We start from the raw sequence: 26,296 nt of genomic DNA, 5'->3' as shown, positions 1-26,296 counted from the left end.
AGGTAATATTTTTACCTGTTGTCCAGTTCCCAGCATGATTTCCTGTGGGATGGCACAGATCTGACTGTCCATCTTCAGCACTTTCTGCTCCTCCTCCACCACACGGACGTGAAGGACACGGAAGTTCGTTCCACCGAGATCCAACGCCAGGAAGTCGCCACTCTCTGACAGGAGACAAAGGCATTCATCAGAAAATTCCTGCTTGTGGGATTCCCATGTATCCATCAATCTATCTAAAACATAATAGTTCTTACCCGTCCCATCGGGCGTGGCCCTGACGAAGGTGGGCAGCATCTTCACGGCTGCCTTGTTATGCGTGTGTTTCCCCAAACCTCGAATCATATCCTTCTTCAGCCGAGCAGAAATCTCCTGTAGCTTCTCCAGAGACAGGTGGAAAGGCTCCAGGTACTTCTGCACCTGTAGAGACAGAAATACAACAAATATATGTGGGAGTCATCCCAAAGGGATCAATAAAATCAAGTCTAAGTCTATGACTTCAGACATTTAAGGAGACAGAAGACAGTTCACAACTTCAGCCACAAGATGGCAGCGTTTCCTCAGAATCTACACACTTCCTGATGCACACTGACCAATTTAAACCACAGTTTGAAGTATTTTCCTTCTTTGATCAGTGTTTCCATAGTTGGGGTTAGATAACTGGAGTTCAGGCTGACAAAAGGAGATAAAAATAGACTTCAACATAAAGGCAGTTATTCCAGTAACAAAGGCCGACCTGTGCAGAAATGATTCCCAACAAACCTGAATGGATAGTTTGTCGTTGGAGAAACAGTACAGCTCATGGTATTCTAGGAATTTACAGCTGATCTCTGACATATGTCCTTTACTGCTGCTTGAACAGGAACAAAAGAGAGGAAGTTCTCTGAATCATATCCCAATGTGACTATATACTATATGTGCTGTATATATATGTGTATATACCGACTGATTATCCATTTCCACATAAAAATATACACACATATTCACAAGGAAAATATGTAAAAATCTGTAGTTATCCGTTAGTATATAAGTAGGTTTTCAAGGTTTTCAATAAAACTTTTTTGTTAATTGGCCTAAAGTGTAACTATAATGAGACAGACTAATGTTTGGGACTTGTTTTCAACAGTGAAAGTAAATCAAATGCCGTCTTCATTTGTAAAATGAGTAAAAATGTGTTATGACTCAAACTTAAAGCTCTGTTTCTTAGCAATAATAAACTGTTCACATGTTTATTCAGTGTGATGTATGAATCTTTTAAGTGTAAGGTACTGAGTTTGTCTCCTTGTCATCATCTGATTGAGTTTCCATCAAGAAATGTTCACAGTCACTTCACATAGAGGCTCTGGTCCTGGGTCTGTTCCTAGAAATTCAGCCATGACGCTAATAAGCCAACCACCCATCACGTTCAGGGGAACCTGTCTGTAAGTCACCAAACAGCCTAATTTCACCAACAGACTTCATTGGTTATGAAAAAAATCACCCAACTTAGAGTGAGATGTAGTCAAAAGATACACCCCAAATTTTTCTCTGTCAATAGAAATTCAAGAACCTCCTGTGTCAGAGGTAAATTAAGCAGGAAGAGGCCTGGCTGGCACTGCATGTTATGATCCTCTGGAGATGGCAGCAACAATTCACGTTTCTCTTCCTGTTTTCTGCTTCCTTCAAAGCTGGAAAAACACTGCATGGTTTTTAAAAGCTGCTGTGATTAAACTCCACCTAAATGTTTCTACATTTACTGGTGTTAAGAGTACAGTGGGGGCGTCCAGGTGATTGAGTTTTGTTGTTTGGGTTTATACTCACGCTGACTGAGCTTCAGAGTGTTTACACAAATTTACAACAAACTCATTTTAAATGAAGTTTACTGCATCCTAACTGACCACCCTCATCTCTAACCTCCAGAAATACGAGCTGCCGACATGTCGCCACGTCCCATTTAGAGACTAAAAGGGAAACCATTACATTTTAAGGTTATGACTCAGCGCAATTACTCAAATACAATTTAGAAATCTTTGAACTTTACTTGACTCCAACCATTTGATTCTATTTTATACCTCTACCACACAGATTATCTGGTGACCTTTTGGAGGGACCCAGCCCCTAGATTGGGAACCACTGGACTAAACTATCTAACTGTATAAAAAGTAGTTAAAACCAGCTACAGTCAGAGAAGTACTTTTACAGCTGATACTTCTCATACTACTGGATTCTTAGTTGTAATGGAGTATTTGTACGTGGTTATACTGGTATATAGTGATCTGAGTACTTCTTCTACCACCGGTTTTTGGTTCAGATTAGTGAGACGATGCTGCTTCCTGTCCTGTTTCTATGGACGACCTTTGTTGTATTGTCTGCACTGGCACCACCGACACAAACTTCCCTTTTTAGATGAACCTGACCTCACATGGACCGATGAGCAGCTCATTTACTGGGATTAAAAGAGAAATACTTCAGCAGAGATTTGTGTAAACATCTTTCTCCAAACTGCTGATTGTTTTTTAACAGATAAATAATTTGTCTGAAAAATCTTTCAGTTCAAGACCCAACGTTTAATGGCAAACAATTAATCAGTCGAGTTGAGATAGCTGCTGATTACTTATCTGTTGCTTGACTAATCATTGTAGCTTTAGGTGTCTCAGAATACTTTGTTGTTGATGTTTGTTTTTCCTATATCTGTGTCTTTATCAGGTCAAAGTAAACCCTCCTGAATCCAGAATAAGCTGCTCCGGACACACCCTGAAATCTATTCTGGTGGGTTTCTATTGTGAGATGTGTCTCAGTTCTCCATGTTGAAACACACAGGACCAGTTTCATCACCGTCGATCGGTGCTCTGACAGTAAATACTGTATTTTCTTTGGCAGCATGACTGGTTTTTCTAACCATCACATTATTTAATATAAGAGTCTGAAATACCTCAGACATGTTTTGACAGTCCTGCTGCAATCCCCTGGCAGAACAGGTAATAAATGTTAGAGGCCTGTCAGTAGGGGTGGCATGGCCCCCCAGAGATCTGAATGGCCCCTAGGTGATGGGTCGTTGGCTGGATGGATCACCAGATACAGACCCAGTCCCCTGGACCAGAGCCTCTGTGTGACATGAAGTCCATCAAACAACCACAAAGAGACACAAAACAAAGTTTTAGTGCAGTTATCCTGAACCAGTCGTCCAGCAGGAGAGATGCTTTCTGTATGAAATGCACCACAAAAGAATAAAGTTTTAGTGTTATTATTATTACTGTTATTGCACACACATAAGGGCCTCAAACAGGTTGTGTGATTATTTCCCAGCTGTCTTTCATTCAAACCTTATTCTAGCACCAGGACCAGGACCAGGATCAGGACCAGGATCAGGACTGGTTCCTGGATCAGACACTGACATGAAGTGTGGATAGAAAAACATTCACCACTCCTCTCTTTGTCTCCCTCATCTTCTCCTTCTCTTTCGTGACTTGCAGTAATTTTCCAGAGGCGTGTTTGTTCAGGCCTCATCAGGTTGTGATGTTAAACTCTTTCTTCTTCTCCTCCCTCAGCCTCAGTTTATTCTCTCTCTCTCTCTACATGTCGTGCCCCTACACGCTCATTCCTGAGTTTGTCGTCAGCGGAGGTGTGGCTGACTTCATTCCTGCATCGTGACGCTCATATGTTAAAACACATACGATGGATTTTAAACTGGCTCATACAGTAAATAAACTATGATTTATAACAATTTAACTCACTAAAATACAAAATAAACTGGCAAAACACCCATTCAGACAGGACTAGAGCTGCAACAACTAGTCGATTAAGAAATTATCTGATCAACAAAAGATTAACAGGCAACTTCTTTCAGGATCTAATAATTGTTTTATTCTTTTTAAAGCAAAAATCCCAAATATTTCCTGTTTCTAGCTTCTCAGATTTGAGGATCTGATGCTTGTCTTTGTCAAACATGACAGCTGGACAGTCAGTGTGTTTATCACTATTTTCTTGCATTTTAAAGGCTGAACAGTCAAAGAAATGACTGGTGGATTAGTTGATAATGAAAATGAAAGTTAGCTACAGCCGAACTGGAGGTGCATTAACCCCCTGTCACACTCATTTTCACTCTGTACTTTATATTATAATCATTTTTGCTCTGTTATTTACCTTTTGCTGTCAATCCTAAATGGTCTTTTGTTGTTGTTTTAAAAAAAACAAAACAATGACAGTAAAGATCCATTCTATTCTATTCTATTCTATCAGTGTCACAGGAGGAAGTGGAGAATGAAATCTTCATCTGAACACAGAGACATAAATATATATTGATGTCATTCAGAGTGAATGACACTGCCAGAGGAGATCATAAACCTCCATAAAAACCTCCTAAATCACAGATACCACTTGGAGAAGTTAGGAGACTTTGTTGGACAATTTTGTGAAGCAGTCTGGAAAAAATTATGTTTCTGAATGTGGCAGAGACCGGAGAGATGGTGATTGACTTCAGACGACTGCTGTGTATTTTGGTGGAAGATGCTGATATGGCTACAGATACCTGGGCGTCCACGTTGAGGCTGTAAAGAAGGAGCTGCTGCTGTCACAATGGGCGATGCACGAAACCTTTACAACTCTTTACAACTCTTTACAACTCTGCACCTCTGTCTGGCGAACTCCAGTCTGTTTGCACAACCTTTCACACCATGTAAACTGAAATATCATCCGTTTCGTTTTAATGTCTCCATCTTTCAGACCGGCATCAACTTTTTTATCTTCCTCTATTTTCACACTACAATTTCACACTGAACCTGCTGAGTGATAAACAGCAAAACCAGCTTCACACGGGGTGAACGTTTTCAAAGCTGCTGCTCGTTTCCCCACACTAATGCTGCGAAGCTAGAGCTGAAACAACAGATGTACAAACACCTTTCTTATCAGAGCATCATGCAAAATACAAAATAAGACGATGTGCTGCTTGTCACGAACACATCAGTGATTAAACGTCGCAGCATCATGGCTGACTAAGACGAACCTGCAGGGAGGTTTTTTAGAACTAATGAGGAGTGTTGGGTGTGACTTCTCCATCAGTCCTGGGCCTTGTGAACTTTCAGTCATCAGGCTGAAACTGGAAGTCTTCTATTTTAAAATTAAGGAAATAAAATTCATCATCTGTCACTGATCCGCCTGTATGAATCAGATTAATACAAACTCTGTGATTTCCTAATCTGAGAATCCTCTGAGCAGCGAAGTCTGACTTCCTAAAAGAGACGGCTACTCACCATGGTGCGTAACAAGACTTAAATCACAGGGATGGAAAGTTGTGGTTGTCACTTAAAGGTTTTACACAATCACACAAATGCTGTCCCTTTTATGTATCACCAAATAGTTTGACTGCTTTCCAAAAATTGCGAAATGACAAGGCTGACAAATTGGAAATACTGCTGAAAGTTATTTGTGGTGGCGTTTACTGGCTTTTATCTGTAAAAATTTCACTTCCCCAATGAATATTTATCAACAATTCCTCAAAGAAACACTTGTTCCATCAAACTTAAAGTAATGAAACGTTTCATATCTGATCCAGAATTAGTTCTGGTTCATTCTGGTGGTTAGTTATGTTACCTGACTGAGCCTGTCCGAAGGGATGCCGTCCAGGTGCAGGTGTGAGGTTTCTCCGCTCATTTTAGCCTTCTTGGAAAGCTGTGTGATGTTCTGACTGTTTGCCTCGACGTTGCTCATCTAGAGGAGGAGGTTAAAAGGGTTAATTCACAGGGTTAATTTGGTAGTGACCATTCCTCCCATTGACTCTGCTGATACTTAATTTAACATAAAACAACTCAAATTAATGGAAATTTCATTAGTTTTCCAGTTATTTGGTCAAAAAATTGTGGTGTATTGTAGCTGTAGCTAAATGCTAACATCAACATGCTAACATTTTTATCACATTTAACTTGATAGGTTAGCATGTTAGTGTGCTAACAATAGCTAATTAGTTCTGAAATATGCAGCATATTTGCTGAAAAAAAGACTAATCTATCATGATTCGGTTTTACTGTATTAAAATTATTGTGCTGTACATAAAATTTCCAAGATACATAAAAACCAAAGTGCAGTAACTGTAGTCTGGGTCATTAAGGTTAGCTAAAGAAGGGTCAGAGTTAGCTTTAGCTTAAGCTAATTTACAGACTTTATGACTGTGGCTAAAAATAATTTTTAATGCCTTAGTAACAAAGTCTGTTGTACCACATAAATAAAGCAGCAGCTAAATCCAGTCATAATGGAGCAAAATATAACACCAGTTAAGCTAATCATGCTAATGCTAACTAGCCTAACTTACCATTAGATTGACTCTTTGTTGGGCACTAAACACAAAATGTAGCTGCATGCTAATTAACTCATGACATAAATATCAGATATTCTCTGAGATTAAAGCCGTAAATTTACCCCCAAAAAACAAGATATTCTCTGAGTTTTTTTCTTTACAAGTTCATGACTTTATAGTCACAAAGTTTTTTCTTCATAAATTCACAACATTAATTCCAGAAATTAATGAAAAACAGAACCTCTCTCCTCCTTATTTATTTATTTTTTACCCACAACGGCCCCTAATATGTTGTTGTACTGAAGCCTCTAAAGTCTTGAAAGGTTTTATTTTTCTACCATGTGAGCAAACACACAATGGGAACTCTGTATATTTCACTTTTGGCTGCAAACAATAAAACAAAACTACATTACAACACACCTCTGTTAAAGAAAACACCACGTCTGGTGTTTGATGAACTTTCCAGCCACATTTACCTTCCTCTTTTAAAATATCCCTCTGGTAATCCAACACTACACTATAATACTTTCAATAAACCTGTAAAACTGTATCAAGATGTGATATTCACAGCAATAAAGAGGTCAAGTTCCAGAGGAAGGGCAGTCTGATGACTCTTTATAGATGCTTCTGCTCCATTATTGTGGTCTAGTACGATGCTCAAATATTTGATATGCTTCACCAGCTGTGTGCAGACTAACCTTTTATCAACATTAACCTTGAATCAAGCATTTATTCAAATCGAATTTGTTTTTTGGGTGTTGAAAAATACTCCTGAGCCTGAGGAGCTTGACCTTTAACAGGCTAACAAAGGTTATGTCATCTGTAAGACTATTTGTCATGTTAACAGATAGCAATGCTGGAGGGTTTAACACTCGATTCAAACTGAAAAATCTCAACAACAATTTAACAAATTGCTATGAGATCTTGTACAGACATTCATGGTCCCCAGAGGATGAATCCCTCTAACTTTGGTGACCCACTCAACTTATCTCTAGCGCCAGCAGCAGGTTAAACTTTTCACTCGTCATCCCCTGAGAAATATCTCAGCTACTATCCAATGGACTGGCATAGACTTGGGAAGACGTTCATGGTTCCCAGAAGATGAATCCTACTGGTGATCCTTTGACCTTTCCAGTGGAAATTACACTGTTGCAACAACCTGAACAGATTTCTTTGTATTTGTAAATTTAAGTCTTTCCCTCAGATGTTTTGGGAAGTCAGCTGAGACGGTGCATTCATGTGCAACAGTACTACCTGGAAAAATGACTTTTCTAATAAGTCGTTGGCTTTTGAATGCAAGGTTCAGGATTTCAGAGCTGCAAATAAACTCTAATCCTGAATGATCATGTGACGTTGCAGCGTTAAATGCACTTTATCCAGTAACTTTATCACTAAGAGGAAGCTTCTGTCATGAGGACTCGTGTCAGGCGACGTCAGTCTTAGAAAAACATCCTCTATACTGAAGTCAGGAGTTTCACTTTTCATGATTTACTGAAAAGTACTGCAGAGGTCTCAGACCCAGAGGCAGTACTGTTGGGTTCAAATGATCTGATTAGCTCCCGGTCTTGTTTTTGTGAATGGAGTCTGGTGGTGATATATATTAATAAAAAGCTCTGAATCTCTGTGACGTCAGGTGAAGCTGACTACACTCAGGATGAACTTTTTGGGTGGAGTATCCTTTTAAGATCAAATTACAGATATGAAAAAATAAAACAGTAACTCTCACTCCTCTTACACCTGGATGCAGTCAGTTACGCACAGGTTGTATTTCAGCCACGCCCCGTCAGAGACTCACCTGAACAGGAGGTAAAATATTTCTGACTTTGGCTCATTTCAGCTCGTTTTTTTTCCTATTTTTTCCCTCTAAGATGTGACTCTAAGTTTTTAGAAGTGTCTTTAAGAGCTCACCTGTCACCTGAGGAGCAGCAGCTGAGGCTTTTCCTGACACACCTGACCCGTTTATTTAAATAAAGAAGAAGAAGAAGAGCACGTCAGGCTCCTGATCTGAGCCTGAGGGCAACAGAAAACACACCAGACCAGTCTGACAAAAGATCCTGAGATGTTCAAACATCCGACAAGTCAACGTCATTCCTCTGTGTGTGTGTGTGTGTGTGTGAGGCAGCCATCAATATACAGCAGCTGGGGTTTCAAAGCTGGGGCTCAGGGGCCACTCTGGGGTCCTTTAAACAGGGAGGCAGAGGGTGGAGAGGAAGGAGCTGCTGTTTTACATGTAAAAAATAAAGTTTTCTTCTTCTTTTTCATAAAAGTAGCAAGTTAAGATCCACAGTTTGGAGCTTTTTAAGCTTTAGCCTCATCTGCATGAAAAGTTTTACCGGAAACTTTCGGGAAAAAGTCGCTGTTTTTGCGCAAAAACCGCAGTAAAACCAGAAAAAAGTGAAGTAACTCACCTCTGCGTCCTGCGCTGCTGCTGCTGAGTTAACTTCCTTAATGAATGAGACAGAGAGTGAGAGCTCAGTGTAAGACAGTGTTTACACCCACTTCATTAATGTCGCAACATGTGGAGACGCGCGCTGAGGATGCCTGAAGCCGCCGTCACGTCGCGCGGATCCAAAAACAGCTGATTTCTGGTAACGAGCGGACGATGAGTGACCGCAGGTGATATTTTCAGGAGGAGGAGGAGATGGTTCCAGCCTCCTATCTCCTTAAATTAAGCGTCATTATCGCCGATTTAAAAATCATTTAGAGCATGATGTTACTTAAAATGAATAAATAAAACTATGGCCACATATTTTGATCCACTCTGCAGCGAACAACAGGTTCAATTTAAAACCTTTATCACAATAATAACACAATAAGAAGAACAGTTACTGACATTTTATATCACGTTTGTCAGACCACAGTTATTACAGTTATCTTTGTAATATAGTTAATATATGAATTATTTTGACCTGGACCTGCATCTTCAACAGTTTCCACCTGAATTTAACGCTAAATCTACAAAAGAAAATTAATGCAGGATTCCCTCCACTGTTCTGTTAAACCAAGAAGGCACAACAAGAGGAGCTCCAGTCAAAGGTCAAATGACGGAAACCAAACATTTCTGTCATTTCTGTTTCATGTGTTGATGTGAGGAAGATCTGATGTGATCAGCCACATTAAAACCACAGCTCTGACCCATCGGGGCAGGGACAGGACCTCTGGAGGTGTCCTGTGGTGTCTGGGACATTAGCAGCAGATCCATGGATCTGGCTTGTTCCCGATCATCCTCAGATGCTGGATCAGATTGGGATCTGGGGAGTTTGGAGGCCAGGTCAACACCTTTTTCTATGTTTCTTCTGTCACCACCTCCAACATGAGTTTGTTCTCATACAAAATAAGAGAAAGAAAAGTGAGGAAACGAGCTAATGAGGTGGTTTTTGTAGCTTTTCAGGACTTCTGATCATTCTGAGTGTAAATATGAAAATGAACTCCTTCTGCATCTGCACAGCTGCAGCTTCAACAGCTGAGTTTCAGACTGGTTGACACCTTGGTCTCTTTGTTTTATTCCTGGAAACATTTCTGAGCAGGTTTTGTGGTGTGGTGAGGGGCCCCTGTAGTCTTCATCCGTGTCTAGGTGTTGGTATGAGTCAAAGTCACATCCAGATGAAGGAAGGACCCGAGGTTTCCCAGCAGAACTTTGTACTGTCGGTGGTTTTAATGCTGCAGCTGATCGGTGTTTATCTCCCACTGGATGCAAAAGCTGAGACTTGGCACTTTAATGCAGGATCAATAATTTGATTTCAGATTGAATGAGAACAGAAACTCTCAGACTGTCCCTGGTTTTCTCTCCGTCACTGAGGTAAATAAAGGCCAGGACCAGTTCCTACTTCACACTTCACTACACAGCTTTTTTAAAGAAGGTCATGATCCACTTGAACCCGACTTATTCTGTCCAGAAGTTTGGTGCAACATGACATTGTGACATTACGAGTCTTACAAAACCAACAGTCTTCACATCGCCACATTGCTTCAAAGCCTCACAGGAAACACAAACCTTAGGCTGGCCGTTTGAAAACTAACATGTAACAACAGCAGTCTGACGCAGCGATGCAGATTGTCTGTGGCGTTATGCAAGCATTTCATCTCAAGGTCGAAAGACTTAAAGGACGCTGGTTTTTTCAGTGTATTACAGTGACTTTACTTCTGCTAATTCAAAACAAACTCTCAGTCTAAAGTGCTGATACAGTATCAAGGCCAAGTGGGGAGAAAGCAGTAAACTGTATCTCTGCAGAATGAGATATTTTCCTGCTGCGTTTTGGTCTGAAAGTGATAAAAATGGTCCACAAAGAAAACAAGTCAAGAACAAAATGATTAATCAGGACAGTGACAGATGCAAACTCCCTCTAAACACAGTGATCCAGGAAGTCTAAAGAGGAAACTCAGCCTGAAGACGTGCTGTACAGGCTGGAGGAGGATTGAGAAAAGGCTCTGACTCCCGTTTATGTGCTAAGAAATGTGAACATTTGCCAGGAAACAAGAAAAAGCACAAAAGCTTTCTTCAGAGTTTCAAACAGAGGATCTGATTCTCACCAGATTTTACATTCTGAGCTTTTTTTTCCACTTTCTCCGATCGAGTCATGAAGCTGGAAACGAAAATGAAACGCGGCTAAAAACAACGAACTGGCCGTAATACAGCTTTAAGGCCTTTACTCATTGGGGGTAATTTTGTTCATGACATCAATATACTTTAAAACTGTTTCTGTCAAAATGCGACTTGACTCGCGCCCTGATGATGCAAAAGAAACTGTTCACACAAAATCATTTTGACAAAGTGACGGCCAGTGGGAAGAGTCCGAACAGCCGGTCGACCAATGGTGAAACCTGATCACTCACTCAATCAGTCATGGACATTTTTTGTTGCAGTTCAGCCAAAAATAATCAGCATAAGCAGCTGCAGCTCTAATAAATATTTCAAGTGCTTGTTGTCTGCTATTTTTTCCTCAAACACACTAACACTTTTTCTGGAGAATTAACGTATGTAAGCGATCTTCTCGCCCTCGACGGTCGCCATCTTGGCTACAATGTGGAAGGGGAGGGAGGGACCATGAACGTGTTCTCAAACTTGCAAAAATAGTGGCCGAGGAGGGAGGACTTGTCGGCAGTGGGGGGAACATACAAGAAAGTAAACTGTTCATTTTTAAGTCAAGTTAGCAAAGCAGTCGATGGATATTTTGGTGTGTGACCATCGCAGTCACCTGTTTGTGCGTGTTATTTCTGATGCGCACATCAAAATCAAAAGTTGTGGGCGTTTTAACGAAAACAAAATTTGCAAAAAATTCAGCATGTGAACATTTATACAATTAGCACTGTAAATTTATAGATTTAGGATGTTTGTGCAACATCCTAGTGTCACATTTTAACGCTAGCATACCGACAAATGAGCATATTATTAGCATCAGGCTTATATTCGGCGTATTGTGTTTACACTGAAGTGCAGGATGAGGATGAATTTGGTCATTTAGTTTTAGGTATTTTGAGCTGCAGGGGACGCAAGAGGCAGTTTAAGTCAGCGGTTTACCAAAGTTAGTAGGGTTCATCCTCTGGGGGCCATAAGAGTATATAAAAAATATCACAGTAATCTGTCCAATAGTTGTTGAGATACCTAAGACCAAAGTGGTCTCATCCCCACAAGCTAGCATGGCTGCTAACAGCTAGCTTCACTTCTCATTTTCGGTGCTGATGGGGCAGTAAAGTTACGTCTGAACTTAACGAGCTATAAACTCAAAGACTTTAAAGGAATGCTACAATAACAAAGAGGAAATGTTTCGATACAAGGAGAGGTAGTCTGAAACATCTTCAACACAAACAAACGTAAATATACAAAACGTTTAGTGGCACAGAAAAGAGTCGTCATCGGGTTTCAGATGTGAGAGTTCACACATTCACCTGCATAAATATCCAGAGTTTGACATCAGGAACAAAGTGTAGTTGCCTGTAACCTGTTGACTCTTTAGGTCTTTTAGTTAAGGCTCTGGTTTCCAGTATTTTCGGTCAGTACCACCGCTTTTCAAGAGGTCGTCCTCGTCCTCATCTTCGTCTTTGGCTCGGCTTCTTGGCTCGCTGCTGTTTTTTGAAGTCAATAAGGCAGCCGGTGGCCTCTGAGATCGGAGTGAAGGACCTGATGGGAGAGTTGCTGACCCTCAATCCTGAAACACCACCCTCCTCTTCACCCTCCTCCTCATCATCATCATCATCATCTCGCAGATCAATGACCTCTCTAGAAGCAGTTGGCAGAAAAAATAACAGTCAAATTAATCGATAATAATGATAAAATACAGCTTCCTGTTACCTTCCACACACCTTTATTTTATTAAATTTATTAGTGTTAGAACAAGATGTTGAAAGGGTTACAGAGATGTTAGGGGTCTGACGGTAAAATTGCTGTCCTGACTATTATATGTGAAGGACCAGGGTACTTGGTACTTGGTATCGGAAAGTAATGAGACAGGCCGGTCGGGCTGGGGCTAGGGCTAGCTGGTTAGCATGCTAACTTCAATAGAAGAAAAGAAGTGACAAAACCGGAGGCAAAACACTGGTGTTGTTTTCTACCGCTGGAGACAACCTTTGGCGAGTAAAGGATTAAGTTTGATGTTCAGAGTGCAACGTTTCTTCTAGACTGGTAAGTGAACAGCTGCTAATGCTAATGTTAGCTATGTAGTGATAGCAAAAACTTAGAGACAGTATTTTATCACTGACACAGGTTTTATGTGGTACAGTGAGGCCTTAAAACTGTGAGGGATCATGTTTGTAAGTCATCTTACCTCGGCTGGAGTTTAGATCCGGACGGCCCGGCCTCTGTGAACGCAACAACACGTCAGTAAAATAATAATAATAAAAAATGAGAGTTTTTTATTCATTCTGAACGTTGTGAAAACATGTCTAGATGTTGATCTTGCTCTCATCGTGTCAGGAGGGGAAAGTCTTACCTGTAAACCAGAAAATCAAAGATCAGGATCAGGACTCTTTAATCGAGGCAGATCAGGCCCCGTTATCTTGGAACGGCTTTGGTGCGATAAAAACTCTAACTAGCTAACTTGGCTTGGCACAGACGTAGGGCTGCAACTAACAACTATTTTCACTATCAGTCTGTCTGACATAATGAATCCATCAGTCATTCTGTGTTCAAATCCCTTACTTTTTAAAAGGTATTTTACTTCCAGCGACATAAAAAAAGATTTTCTTCTCATTCCTCTAACTTCTCTAACCCTCGGACGAGATGAGATTTGGCCTAATTTATCATCTGCCCTGCAAACTCAGGTGAATGCAGGTGAAGTTCCTCGGTCCATGAAAAGGTTTGTTGATGTTCAGACTTACCTGAATCCCTGTTTTCCGTTTGGTCCAGAGCTGACAGCAAGTTTCCTTTCTGTAAGGTCAGAAATATCATGAACAAGAAGTTATTATGCGCCATTAACGAAGGGTTTTCTACCTGTTGTCATGTTGTTAATCAGTGAGAGTCAACGAGTCTTACCGCTTCGGTCTTTGACGCCTGGCGTTGGATGCAGAGCTCGGTGTGTCGGCTGTAGTCTCTTAAAGGAACTGCTTTCTGACAGATGTAACACTTCTCCTGGTTCCTGTGGAAAACGAGGCCGAAATTAGAGAAAACAGTTTGATAGCTGTCCCAGGTGAACATGACAGGTTGTACCTACTTACTTGCCAGAGTTAGATGACCCGTTTGTCTCTTCTGTAAACTCTAATCTCCTCGTTCTCTTCCTACGAGGCTTCAGAGACACTGTGAAGTGGAGAGGACGGGGTCATGACGTCCGATAAGGTAAAAATGTGGCTTTTAAAGATATTTTCATCAAGTTTCATCCTGCGCTGCAGTGGAGCATGACTGAAGTCACGTCACCGAATGTTTGGTGATGAAACATCAGTCGTGTTTCTCAACATCACCACAGATCAACATGTGGAAACAGCCTAGCAACAAGAGAAAATATCAAGACACAACGTGGCTGAAAAATGAAGAAGTTCAGCAGAAGAACAGGAAGAAGAATCATGAAAACTTTATCTTGTAATTATGCCTGCGATGGTCCGGTTATTACTGTCTGTTCTGGGTGTATTTATGAAGATGATTTCCTCCAGAAGTTTCTAATATTTCAGGCTTCAGAAATAAATACAACCTCTCTGCAGCAGGTGGCGCTACGAGTCCATTTAACCAAAGAGGTTGAGCCGAGCTGTTTAGCAGCTAAAACTAAACAAAACACAATGAGCAACAGGTGAGTTTTGTCGGTTGTTGCTGGTGCAGCATCGTCCTCTTCTTCTCTGTTTTTATTTATTATTGATGAAGCAAGACAAACACATAACGACGACATGAAGACGATATGAAACATCAGATACACAAACTGACAGCTTTTACTTAACGTTTTTTTTATGCTCAAAGAAAATAACAAATAAATACGTTAGACAAGTGTTGGGCACAATTTGGGAGGTAGTGGAAGGTCAAAAAGTCAAGTGTGAAAGGATGGACGCTCCTCACACTTGGCAGTCGCCATCTTGGCTCCGTAGCAGAAAGGGAGGGACCACCAAAGATATTCTCAAACTTGTGAAAATGGCAGCCAAGGACAGAGGACACGTTGTGAGCAGCAAAAATATTTCTGTTTAAATTAGGGGAAAAGTTAAAGACAAAGTTTCTCTGACCTTGGAAACAGTCGGGCCTCCTCTCATCCACGACGGCCACCTCTCCATCGCAGTACGCGGCGTGCAGCTCGATCTTCGTCACGGGGAACGATCCCTGACAGATGGGACAGTCCACCTTAGCTTCAGGACTCTGAGGAACTCTGACGGAGGCCGGGAGTTCCAGCTCCGGAGATGTTGACCTCTTCAGCCCTCCGTCCTTTATCTCCTCCACGTCTGGGTCCTCCCCGTCCTCCGCTGCCTCCTCTGCTCTCATGTCGTCGCCGCTGACGGGGACGTTTCCCTCCGTCTTTCCATCCACCGGAGCTGAAAACACAGATTCAGTTTTCAGACATGTTTTCTGCTGATATGCTCTTTCACACGTAGAGGAGGTGTTTACCACCTCACCGTCCACCTCCATCTCCTCCTCCTGCTCCTGCTGCTCCTGATGTGGCGGCTTGGCCCCGGCTGGAGAATCGTCTCGGAGAATCATCTCGACCTCGGGGAGGTCTGGACTTTCAATTCGGGGCTGTGGAGAAATCGAGGCAGCGTGAGCAACTGAAATCCAAACAGTAGATATTTTTATAACTGAGGAGGAAATTGTGATCTTTACTGTAGCTTCATTTTACGAGGTGCGATCAATAGGTGTAGTTATTGATTAAAATCTAAACTAACTTTGTATGTTTGTGTCTGGTACTTTATCTCCACTGTCAGACTGTAAATCACCATCGTAATAACAAAGAATGAAGAAATATTTATGAGTTTATTTAGAGCTGATGACGGCGCAGTTAATATCATTTTAACTACTGATTCATCATTAGTGAACGATGATTTAACTTCGACTGAGAACATGCTTTATGTCTCATTTCAAAGGCCCCTCTATACTGCATCTGTTCCTATTAAAAACATGTTTTTCTATAAAATGTCACCCTGATCTGAGACCTTTAATATCAGGTATCCGCCAAAAAACAAAATCTGATCTGATAAGAGTCCTGCAGGGATGATGTGTTTCTGTAGTCCAACCCTGAAGTTAGCATCAGCCTGGTTCCCTCCACAAAAAGCGACTGGGTAATAGACGTCATAATTACCATGGCCAATTTCTTCATCACTTCAACACCTCTTAGTATTTTAAAAACTCACCACGACTCCGGCGTCGACGGCCATCGTCAGATCTTGCGTGTCGTCGTCGTCATTGTTGCTCAGTTGAGTTTCTGTTATTAAAGCAGAGGACCACCTAAGATCGGTTGTCTTTAGTAATGTGTCATCACTTGTTGAGAATCTGAAGATTTAAATTGTAATCTTCAGTCGCTGCCTCCACACTGGATGCCAATAATGAATATATTATCATTATTATCAATATTATAAACCATTAGCTTAAAGTAACAGATATATGAAGTGATAACATCCAGTTTTGTAGAGTTAACTGTGTTAAAGTTCATCTGACGGAGCCGGTGCAGGGCATTCTGGGAAATGTAATAAAAGACTACCTGGAGTAAAAAGTAGGAAACCTCTGTTGAAATAAAAAACAAAAACTCTAAATTGCCGTAACAGTGTATTAAAGTGTCCTGGTCCTTTAACACATGATTAATGAGAAGTAGAATTAAATAATAAAACAAATATTAGAAAGTAAGATGCTTCAGTACCTGGACAAACCTCACAGTCGTCGGTATCCACCTGTATCTCTCCTTCCTCATTATTCTCCTCTTCTTTTTCCTTCTCTTTCTCTCTCTCTTCTTGCTCTTCCTCTCCATCCTTCCTCTCCTCTTCTTCCTCGTCTGCGTCACACAGTTTTTTGCCTCTGAGTCGGAGACCACGTCTGAAAATGAGTTTCACACATCTACACGTTCATTTCTGTTCTGAAGTGACGGCTTTTATTTCAGAGTTAAACCGGGTCGGGTGAACTCCAAACCAAACTCTGTATCAGAATTTATTGTCAGGCAGCTGTATGTAACCCGGCTCACTACTGACACCTAGTGGCAAAAAGATACTACTGCTACACTAAAGGATGAAGCCGGTGTTCACAGTTTCTGAGTCTACAGTGAGTTCAAACTGGAAAATGACAAAATGAAGCAGACTTATGTAAAGCCAAAGACTCAGACTTACTAGAAAACAGTAAAGTACTATCAACATCAGTGGCAAGAAAAAGTGAGTGAAACCTTTTCTGCATTTCCTCTTGAACTGGACTCAAAGAAGAAGAGTTTTACCTTCGAGGAACGTGGTGTTCAGGTGATTCAGCAGGAGATTCAAGTGAAGGAGATTTCTAGGGGAAAAAAAGTGTTCTTGTTCAGTGATGTGATTTCAAACATTAGGCACAACAGCATCTTCTCTTGGTGAATTTTAGGTCCAAAGCCATCGTGGAAACTCTTTTAATGACACATGGAAGTGGTTTCCCCTATCAGCACATATTTATATTGGTTAAGTTACAGAAGTTCAAGCTTATTAAAAACAGTTCTATTTATATTTAGGACTGAAAAATGTGAAGGATTGATAAGCTTTGATAATCTGACATGAGAAGTCGACTCTTCTAATCAAACTTTTTTATGTGCGTACATGTTAGGGTTTGATGCAAGTTGAAAACAGCTATTAATTATTAATTAAACAGCTGCCAAATGCAACTCAGTGCATGACATTTTATATGAGCCTTGTGCAGCTCTATGACTGTGATTCTTCCGCGTGTGAAATCTCAATTTATTGCCCACTTTTAAGTAAACTATCATCTATTGTACAGGGAGTAATGAGCGATTGAACAAGGGAGAGATTGATTGGTAATGTGACTAAACGTTAGGTTTATTTTCTTCTGTCTCTTCAGGTAATCTCTGAAGATATATATATAGATATAGATATTATATATATATTGTGAGGTCCAACCTCTCAACACTCTAAGCATCATACAGTGCACAATGTCAGGTTTACGGCGTATTTCTTCCAGTCAGATGCTCAGTGCCCAGGTTAAAGTCACTATCGTACCTCTGGTTGGGGCAGGATGGCCTCCCCCCACTCAGCCTTCCTCAGCAGACACCTCTGAGCCTGCTTCAGACTCTTGTTGTACACGTCCATCTGAGCCAGGATCACCTGAGAGTAGAGTCGAGAGAAAGTCTGAATGACCAGATAAACTGATGGGAGAGATTAAGAACTCAGTTTGAAGCCGACACATAATCGATCACCTGTGTGTAGGCGTCTGGGTCCAGGCCTCGTGGACAGAAGGGAACCCCCCAGTAGTAGTGGACCATTGGCCCGCCTGCAGGTTCCCCAGGTGGGGCCGCCGCCCTTCTCACCGCCCCCTGATGCTGCTGTCCACAGGTAGACGCAGAAGAGGAAGAAGGTCCGGGCGAGACGTCTTTGTTTGGGCTCCGGTTGTTTAACGTGCTGAGACTCCGGCGTGAGACGCACCTGAGGCTGGACAGAGTTGGAGCAGATGATCAGCCTGATGTGTGATAAACAAACTGATCTTTATCATAACCTTGGTGTTTTCTATACCTGCAGTTCGTCCCTGGAGAAGCTGCTGTTATGTGATTCAAAGATGCAGCCCGACTGTCGGCCTGATGGACGGGTCTCTCCTCTGGAAAGACCGGGCTCGGAGAACCCACCGGCTGCAACAGACGGAGAGAGGAACGATAAAAACAGAGTGATAAGTTTAACAGGTTTATGAGCTGATGTTGTGACGGTGAGAAAGCCCCTGTACCGTGACGTCCTCGTCCTCGTCCGACCAGAGCAGCGTCATATCACTGGTCAGCTCCGTCTCCTCTAAAGAGTTACAGTCTTTAGATGTCGCGTTCAGCTCCTGTACATCGTCATCTAAAACCAGAGAGCAATGTCAGAAATGTCAGAGTCTCACCGTCAAAGCAGAGCATGTGATGTTTGACTTTACCTGACGACGTATTAGTCTTGTTAAGGCTGCTGACTTGATTGCGATCGATCTTGTTGTCCTACGTTCAAAAGAAGAAAGAGAAAAGAAACGAGAAGGAATTTACAGAGTGTCTGGATATATATACTATACTTATATTCAAAATGAAAACTCAGGCGTCAGAAGCCGAATCTGTGGTTTTACTTCAGGCGGAGAAACAAACTGGTTGTGTTGCCGCCTTCAGCTGGAGGTCTGACTTCTTAAAACCAAACCACTTCTTCACAACAGACGTAGCTCCAGTTCCTCGTCAGAGGTCGATGTCCTGCACTCTGTTATATTAATGCACCAAAATGTCATCACGCTCTATTGAAATGAAAGGACGTTTGAATCCACATGATCCATTCTTCACTATCACAGAAAAATCTTTTAAAACACACATAAACACTGATGTATGTCTCCACCAACCAGTCCAGTTGTAGTTAATCAGCGTGTGAATTCTTGAGTTACGGCCAAAACCTTCAGTCATAGTGACCCTTGACCACAATAAATCAGTTCATCTGTGAGTCCAGGTGAACCTGTGTGCAGTATTTGAATCAGAGCCAGACCTACGGAGTAACTGTTACGAACACTGTGAAATGCACTGTTTACTAAAGGTGCACTGTTTAGCATTCGAGGACGTAATATTTGATAACAAGAGGGTATAGACTTTTATTCCGACTGCAGATAGGAAAACCATCCAATCCCGTGTGTTCCTGCTGTGAAAGAGACTTCGCCCTCAGCCTGACTCACCTGAGGTAAACAAGGAAACAGAAGATTTGTTCTGCATCAGTGAGAAGAGTCGGAGACGTTAAAATCCAACTACAGACTAAACCACTGCTTCTGCTGAATACCACCACTTTTAGAAGACTCTCAGGGAGCAGGGAGTGACGGACTGGTTTCCTGTCTGCCTGCTGTGAGACTGAATGGCTTCCAGATTACTAATCAGTTTCTCTTTGAAACTGAAGTGAATGTTTGAGCAAAATTTCAAGGAATTCATGATTTTAAGACCTGAGGAAGAGAAGGAAGTATAAATTCGATTTAATGATCTTTTAATTTTTATGTCTAGTTTTACACATTTATCATTTAAATGCAAACTGAACAGGTAACAGAACAGAAGAGCTATTTCACAATCTCTGCGTTCCTGCTCTGAAAGAAACTCCTCCCTCAGCCTGACTCACCCCAGACAAACCAGGAAACAGAGAATTTATTCTGTGTCACTGAGAAGAGACAGAGACGCGCTGAGAGACAAGACAAGACGAAGGTTTACCTATAGTCAAAAACCACGGAGGACAGCTACAGGAGGGAAGAACTGGGAATACTGGAAATACTACAACTTCAACCTGCTGCTAACTCCACACAGTTTTACAAGAACAAAGACTCAAAGTGAAAGTAAACTCTCAGGGAGCAGGGCGTGACTGACTGGTTTCCTGTCTGCCTGCTGTGAGACTAAATGGCTTCCAGATTAAAGGAGGAACTCTGCTGTCCGGTCTGTCATGACATCTTTAAAGATCCTGTCATCCTGTCATGCAGCCACAGCTTCTGTAAAGACTGTCTGCAGAGCTGGTGGAGAGAGGAAAAAACCCACGAGTGTCCAGTTTGTAAGAGAAGATCTTCAATGGAAATACCACCTCCTAACTTCGAGTTAAAGAACCAGTGTGAGTCCTTCTTACAGGAGAGAGATCAGAGATCTTCAGAGGCTCTCTGCAGTCTGCACTCTGAGAAACTCAAACTCTTCTGTCTGGACCATCAGCAGCCAGTGTGTGTCGTCTGCAGAGATTCAGAAAATCACAACAAACACAGCTTCAGACCCATCGATGAAGCTGCACGACAACACAAGAAGGAACTTCAGGAAACTCTGGAGCCCTTAAAGAAGAAGTTAAAGGATTTTGAACGAGTTAAAGTGAAGTTTGATCAAACAGCAGGACACATTAAGGTCCAGGCCCGACACACAGAGAGGCAGATTAAGGAGCAGTTTAAGAAGCTTCACCAGTTTCTAGAAGAGGAAGAGGAGGCCAGGATGGCTGCACTGAGGGAGGAAGAGGAGCAGAAGAGTCAGATGATGAAGGAGAAGATGGAGGCTCTGAGCAGAGAGATAGCAGCTCTTTCACACACAGTCAGAGCCACAGAGGACGAGCTGAGAGCTGAAGACGTCTCATTCCTCAACAACTACAAGGCTGCAGTGGAAAGAGTCCAGCAGCGCCCCCTGCTGGAGGATCACCAGCTGCTCTCAGGAGCTCTGATAGACCAGGCCAAACACCTGGGCAACCTGACCTTCAACATCTGGAACAAGATGAAGGACATGGTCTCCTACAGTCCTGTGGTTCTGGATCCAAACACTGCTGGTCCAGGACTGATCCTGTCTGAAGATCTGACCAGTCTGAGACGAGGAGAGAAACAGCAGCTTCCTGACAATCCAGAGAGGTTTGATTCTAACTGGTCTGTCCTGGGCTCTGAGGGGTTTAACTCAGGGACTCACAGCTGGGACGTCGAGGTTGGAGACAATACAGACTGGAGACTGGGTGTGTTAGCAGAGTCTGTCCAGAGGAAGGGAGTCATCTGGTCTGGAATATGGAAAATAAGGTTCTGTGGAGGGAAATACTCAGCAGTATCACCATCGGCTCCATCCATTATTCTCCCAGTGAAGAGGAAGTTCCAGAGGATCAGAGTGAATCTGGACTGGGACGGAGGAAAACTGTCGTTCTCTGATCCTGATACTGACACACACATTCACTCCTTCACACACACCTTCACTGAGAAGCTGTTTCCATACGTTGACACGTCTTCCCCACTGAAGATTTCACCACTGAGACCTTCATTCACATTGAGATGATGATGATGATTACATCCATTTACTTTTCTCAGCCAGAGAAAGATAAAATTAGATGTACGACCTTGTGGCTGTACGCCTCCACCAACCAGTTGTAGATAATTAGCCTGTGAATTCAGAGTAATTGAGTTTTGTGCCACATTTTAGCAGATTGATCCATCATGATTTTCATTCGTGGAGGCGTGGCTGTGTATAAAATAGTCAGCTACAATGTTAAAAATGCTTCATTATGCCTGCTTTGACTACTTTCGCTTTTAACTCAATTTACACTTCTATATTTTTAGTTAAGTAATGTTTTCAATCAGGCATGGGTCGGTATGTGTGTAACGTTAGTGAGGAAACAAGCTGATGTCAGCTAGTTAATTATCATCTATCTCAGTAGAAAGTCTGTTGTGTTTATTTCACTGATGCTAGACATGCTAACTCTCGTAGCTGTTCCATACGTTCATTTCAAGACAGCAACACCTTGAATTTTTTCTCTGTAGGAATGGTATAATGGAAAATGCTAGTGGTTTTGAAGCCTTGACTTTTTCAAACCTACTACTATACCTTGAAATCAGTAACTGAGAGTTACCATGCCTATTTCCAAAGCAGGACTTTTATTTTAACAGTGAGTTATTAGTACTTGAGTAAAGGATCCAGATGCTTCCTTAACTCACCTGTGTCAGACTCTGAGCAGGATCCCTGATGGCGGCGGGAACCTTCTCCTTGTTGAGATGAGTCTTCAGTTGTCGTCCTGTCCTGCCAAACACCGGGCTGGCAGAGCGACCCTGACTCTCCTCAGTTGGTCCTCGGTCAGTCTTTGGGAGTACAGAGCTTTTGCGGACTGACGGAGGAAGGGGGTCCTCAGGACGACCGGGGCTTCTCGGGAACACCGGGCTCTTGGGCTGACAGGACGTGGACCTGACGGTGGAGGTTAAACTCTCCTGAGAGGTGAACGTGAACCCTGAGTTTTCACAGGTTGTGTTGCAGACTTGCGGTTTGCAGGCACTTGGAGACGTCTCAGACCGAGTACTCCGGCCGAATACGGGACTTTTAAGATACTCAGGACTCAGCTGTGTCTCTGCATCGTCGCCCTGATTGGTCTCTGAGAAGTCAGGACTTTTAGGACACACTGTGAGGTGACCGGGGCTTTTGGGAAACGTCGGGCTCTTGGGCTGAGCAGGCAGTGGCTTCTGGGTTGAGGTCTGACTGTCCTGAGAGCACAACACAAACCCTGAGGTTCTGCAGGTTTCCAGAAGGCCTTGGTTCAACCGGGGGACGTGGACCTCGGCTCTGCAGCCGGTCAACGGGAAGACGGGGGATTTACGGAGCTGACAGTCGTCGATCTGAGTCGAATCGGAGCTCTGATTCAGAGAGAAAACAAAGGTCATGTAGTAAACATGCAGAGCTGCAACAACTCAGCAGTTTAATTAGTTGTTGATCAAAAATCTTAAATTAGCAACTATTCTGCTCAAAAAATAATCCTTTTAATAATCCTTTTAAAGCAAAAAATTCACTTTTCCAGCTTCTCAAGATTTGATGCTTTTCTTTATTACACATGAGAATAAACTGAATATTTTTGTGTTTTAAATTAATTTTACTATTTGCTGGTATTTTATTGGCAATAAAATGATGAAAATAATCATTAGTTGCTACTTTATATATTGTGTGTATAATAATAATATGGACACTTGAGACTAACAATTACAGAGGAAAAATAGTTTAATAGATTAACAATTAAGTGACTGATAATAAAACACAGCAGCAGATTAATAAATGATGATGTCTGTTAGTTTTAAAGGAGATAAAGAGTGAGAGATGTTTTCTGACAAACCTGTGGAGAGTCCAGCAGCACTAACTCTGACTCTGAGCTGCAGGGTGAAGCCTGAGTCTGAGACAAGTCCGGCATCTCCAGCAGAGGACTTCCTTCTTTCCTTCTCCGCTTTTTATTCCTGTTGTTATTTTCACTTCCAGTTCCTTTCACGTCTGGGAATAAAACACAAATGTAACAGTGGATGTTTCCTGCTTTAAATCTACCCACCAAGCCTCGCAGGACGTTCAGGGGTCTGCAGCGACTCACCTCGGTTCAGGTCTGTCTCCTCTGACGCTCCCTGATCCACGGCCGACGTCCTCTTCCCGTTTGAGTACAGGAGTTTCCGTCGAGGGCAGAGCCTGAGCGAGGCTTCGGCGAGGAGGCTTTGACTTTGGGACGGCGGGCACTGCTGCGTCTGGCCGACCATCTACAAGAGAAGAAGAAGAAAACCACGCAAAGGATGACGACTCACGTGTAACTGGAGCAGGGAGAGAGGAGAGTAGCTGAGAAAGAGGTTTGACCTTTTGGATATAAAACGTCATCGCTTCCTCATTTTACCCTGTTCGACATTGGTCTTCAATTCTGTCATAATTAGTGTTTGAATCCTTGAGTCATGGGCAGAAATGTGTCTTGTGAGGTCACAGTGACGTTGACCTTTGACCTCTGAACACCAAAATTCTTGTCAGTTCTGTGAGTCCGAGTGAACGTCTGAACCAAATGTGAAGAAATTTCTTCAAGGCGTTGACGACCCAATATTTTCAATTCTCCTATGTTTTCTATGACAGTAAACGCAGCATCTTTGGGTTTTGACGATGACACTTTGAGCTTTAGGAAACTGTCACAGTTTCGTGATGTTTTATGTCCAAACAACAAAAAAACAATCAAGAAAAAGAGAAATAAATAAATAAAACAGCTGTTAGTTGCAGCCATAATTACATTTGAAGATAAGTTCTGACTGGTACCATTTTGGATGCTGTTGTTTTGATCAATCTTGTTTGTAGGTTGATCCTGTTAAATGTTGTTTTGTCGGCTGCTATTACTCCTACAAACCACTAGGTGTCACTGTTCTGCTGCGTTTCACTCTTCATCTCTTACAGAGAAGTTAAAAACTGGGCTTCAGACTGTGTTTGTTTTACCTCGGTGTCCCTAATAAACTGACTCACGCTCTCCTGGATGGCTTTCATCATGGCCTCCTCTTCCTGCTGCAGCCTGAGCGCCGTGTTACTGGCTTCCTGTTCACTCAGACGTAAGGCCAGGTCCATCATCTCCTCCTCTGTCATCTCTGGAAACAACAGACACAACGTCACTCCGTCAAAAGTCAAACTCTTTGTCTAGTTACATGGACACTGTTTCCAACAACATTTACGCTGCATAAAATAAAAACAAGAAAAGTCAAAGTTAATGTTTTGAAATCATTCTGATTCCCTCGTACCTTTGGTTTTTGATTTGTTTTCCCTCTCTCTCATGCGTTTTTGTCTCGCTGATGCCGGCGACAGAAGAGATGATGAGAGCTCGTCCTGGAAGAAGTTAAGATTTGATACCGTTATTAACAAAAAACCTTTGTTTTCACCTGTTTGCAAAAAACGTATGTTAACAAAAAACATTTGTGGAGAACGCTACAAACTATTTTCATATTATCAGGGAAAAACTGGTTGGACTGTGAATAAAAAATAAAAGATAGAGACAAATCCCTGAGCTACAAGTCTAAGAGATGCAGCTTTCATTACTCCACCAGAGTGACGGGTCTTCAGACGTCTGTATTTACCTCACAGCTCTCTACCTTGGCGTCTGCGTCGTCAATGGCTTCGTCCTCCTGCGTGTCCTCGTCGATCTGTCGGCTCTCAGAGGGAACGTCACTCACATCCTTGGCTGTTTGCTTCCTCAGAGCCATCCTGGTCTGATCCTGAGTGACTTCAACCAACAGAAACACACTGAGATTCAAGTGTCACATTTAAAAACCATGTGATACAGCAGTTACTCACTGATTTCACACAGTTCAACAGCGTCACAAACCTCTGTGACACAAAAGCTGCATTAACTTTGCCTAAATGTTCCTAATAAACGGACACTGAGAGGATCCTACTAAACCTTTATGTAGACACTGAAATATTTTAAGTTGTAGCAGTAAGAAGTGGCATCAGTTTTTCTGTTTGTTCTGCTTTAAATAAATAAAAACAACTCACTTTAAATTTAAAAAATCACTGTTAAACCACAGCTTCAATAACACGGTTTAAAAGACCACTAACTCCTTACACTTCACACTAATTAAACATCTCCTGAGAGCTCACCTGCCTCCACCTCTCTCAGCTGTATTTACCTGGTTTACCTGAAGATGATGATGAAGGCTGTGCTCCTCTTCCTCTCATCTGTCCGGCGTCTCGAGAGTGGACCCCAAAACAAACGGACGTCTGTGTTGAAAGTTTTCAAAGAGCAGAGTCAGAGGCACAGAGCGACTGAAATCACATTAAAATCACACTTTAAAGAGTCCAGCTCGAAATTAAAGAGTCACTCACTGAGAAGTATCTTCTGTTAAAGTTAAGAAATTAGCCTGAACACCGCGAAAACATCATCGGTTCATATGGAAACAAACTGAAGACGAGACACTAAAAACTGTCAATAAAACTCGTCTTTTCGCTCTGCTGTTTAAACAACCGTTTAACTTGGACAAACATCGTTTGTTTGTTTGTTTACGAGTTGAGCAGCTGACGAAAACACCAATAAAACAAACAACATTTAGTTTAAAAACACTCACGGCAGAGTTTTGCTTAATTTCGCGGCGCCATGTTTGTTTCTGTTGACGCAGTCACGTGACAAAGACGCAACGTACGTAGGACTGCGCAGCTTTCGTGCTGCGTTTACGGGCTGTCGGATAACGTGACTACATGTTGTCTTCAGGGCAACGAGAAAGTCGGCGAT

At 42.1% G+C, this 26,296-nt stretch overlaps 3 protein-coding genes across 7 annotated transcripts in view; 1 reads left to right on the top strand and 2 right to left on the bottom strand.

The window, feature by feature from the left end:
• Nucleotides 1-8,831, bottom strand: part of LOC108896045 (hexokinase-2-like) — a 30,127-nt gene extending 21,296 nt beyond the window's left edge. Inside the window, 4 exon segments of the mRNA XM_051078637.1 lie at nucleotides 16-164; nucleotides 255-417; nucleotides 5,566-5,682; nucleotides 8,674-8,831. Of these exon segments, the coding sequence (XP_050934594.1) occupies nucleotides 16-164; nucleotides 255-417; nucleotides 5,566-5,682 (429 nt within the window). The 5' untranslated portion in view covers nucleotides 8,674-8,831.
• Nucleotides 8,832-10,378: 1,547 nt separating this feature from the next.
• uimc1 (ubiquitin interaction motif containing 1) lies at nucleotides 10,379-26,199 on the bottom strand. 5 transcript variants are annotated; one of them, XM_018695055.2, is made up of 23 exons: nucleotides 26,133-26,199; nucleotides 25,698-25,788; nucleotides 25,146-25,291; nucleotides 24,813-24,897; nucleotides 24,544-24,662; nucleotides 23,648-23,807; nucleotides 23,402-23,553; nucleotides 22,245-22,931; nucleotides 18,744-18,801; nucleotides 18,558-18,670; nucleotides 18,353-18,465; nucleotides 18,040-18,271; nucleotides 17,843-17,947; nucleotides 17,080-17,135; nucleotides 16,519-16,691; nucleotides 16,016-16,086; nucleotides 15,284-15,404; nucleotides 14,900-15,202; nucleotides 13,916-13,994; nucleotides 13,734-13,836; nucleotides 13,580-13,628; nucleotides 13,027-13,060; nucleotides 10,379-12,482 (listed from the first exon to the last, which is right to left on the bottom strand). In XM_018695055.2, exons 2-23 carry the CDS (start codon nucleotides 25,744-25,746, stop codon nucleotides 12,293-12,295), a joined length of 3,198 nt encoding a protein of 1,065 aa, XP_018550571.1. In that variant the 5' UTR covers nucleotides 25,747-25,788; nucleotides 26,133-26,199; the 3' UTR covers nucleotides 10,379-12,292. The 5 variants fall into 5 exon arrangements, with proteins under 5 accessions (XP_018550571.1, XP_050934812.1, XP_050934810.1 ...); XM_051078855.1 differs by having other exon boundaries at nucleotides 25,161-25,291; XM_051078853.1 differs by having other exon boundaries at nucleotides 25,707-25,788.
• Nucleotides 18,920-22,238, top strand: LOC108896042 (E3 ubiquitin-protein ligase TRIM39-like). The gene has a single exon (XM_018695063.2). The coding sequence runs from the start codon at nucleotides 20,209-20,211 to the stop codon at nucleotides 21,586-21,588; it is 1,380 nt and encodes a 459-aa protein (XP_018550579.1). The 5' UTR covers nucleotides 18,920-20,208; the 3' UTR covers nucleotides 21,589-22,238.
• Nucleotides 26,200-26,296: the final 97 nt, after the last annotated feature.

This window comes from Lates calcarifer, linkage group LG20 (genome assembly GCF_001640805.2).
Source record: "Lates calcarifer isolate ASB-BC8 linkage group LG20, TLL_Latcal_v3, whole genome shotgun sequence".
NCBI classification, from domain to species: domain Eukaryota; kingdom Metazoa; phylum Chordata; class Actinopteri; family Centropomidae; genus Lates; species Lates calcarifer.
This window is presented reverse-complemented; position numbering and strand designations above follow the sequence as displayed.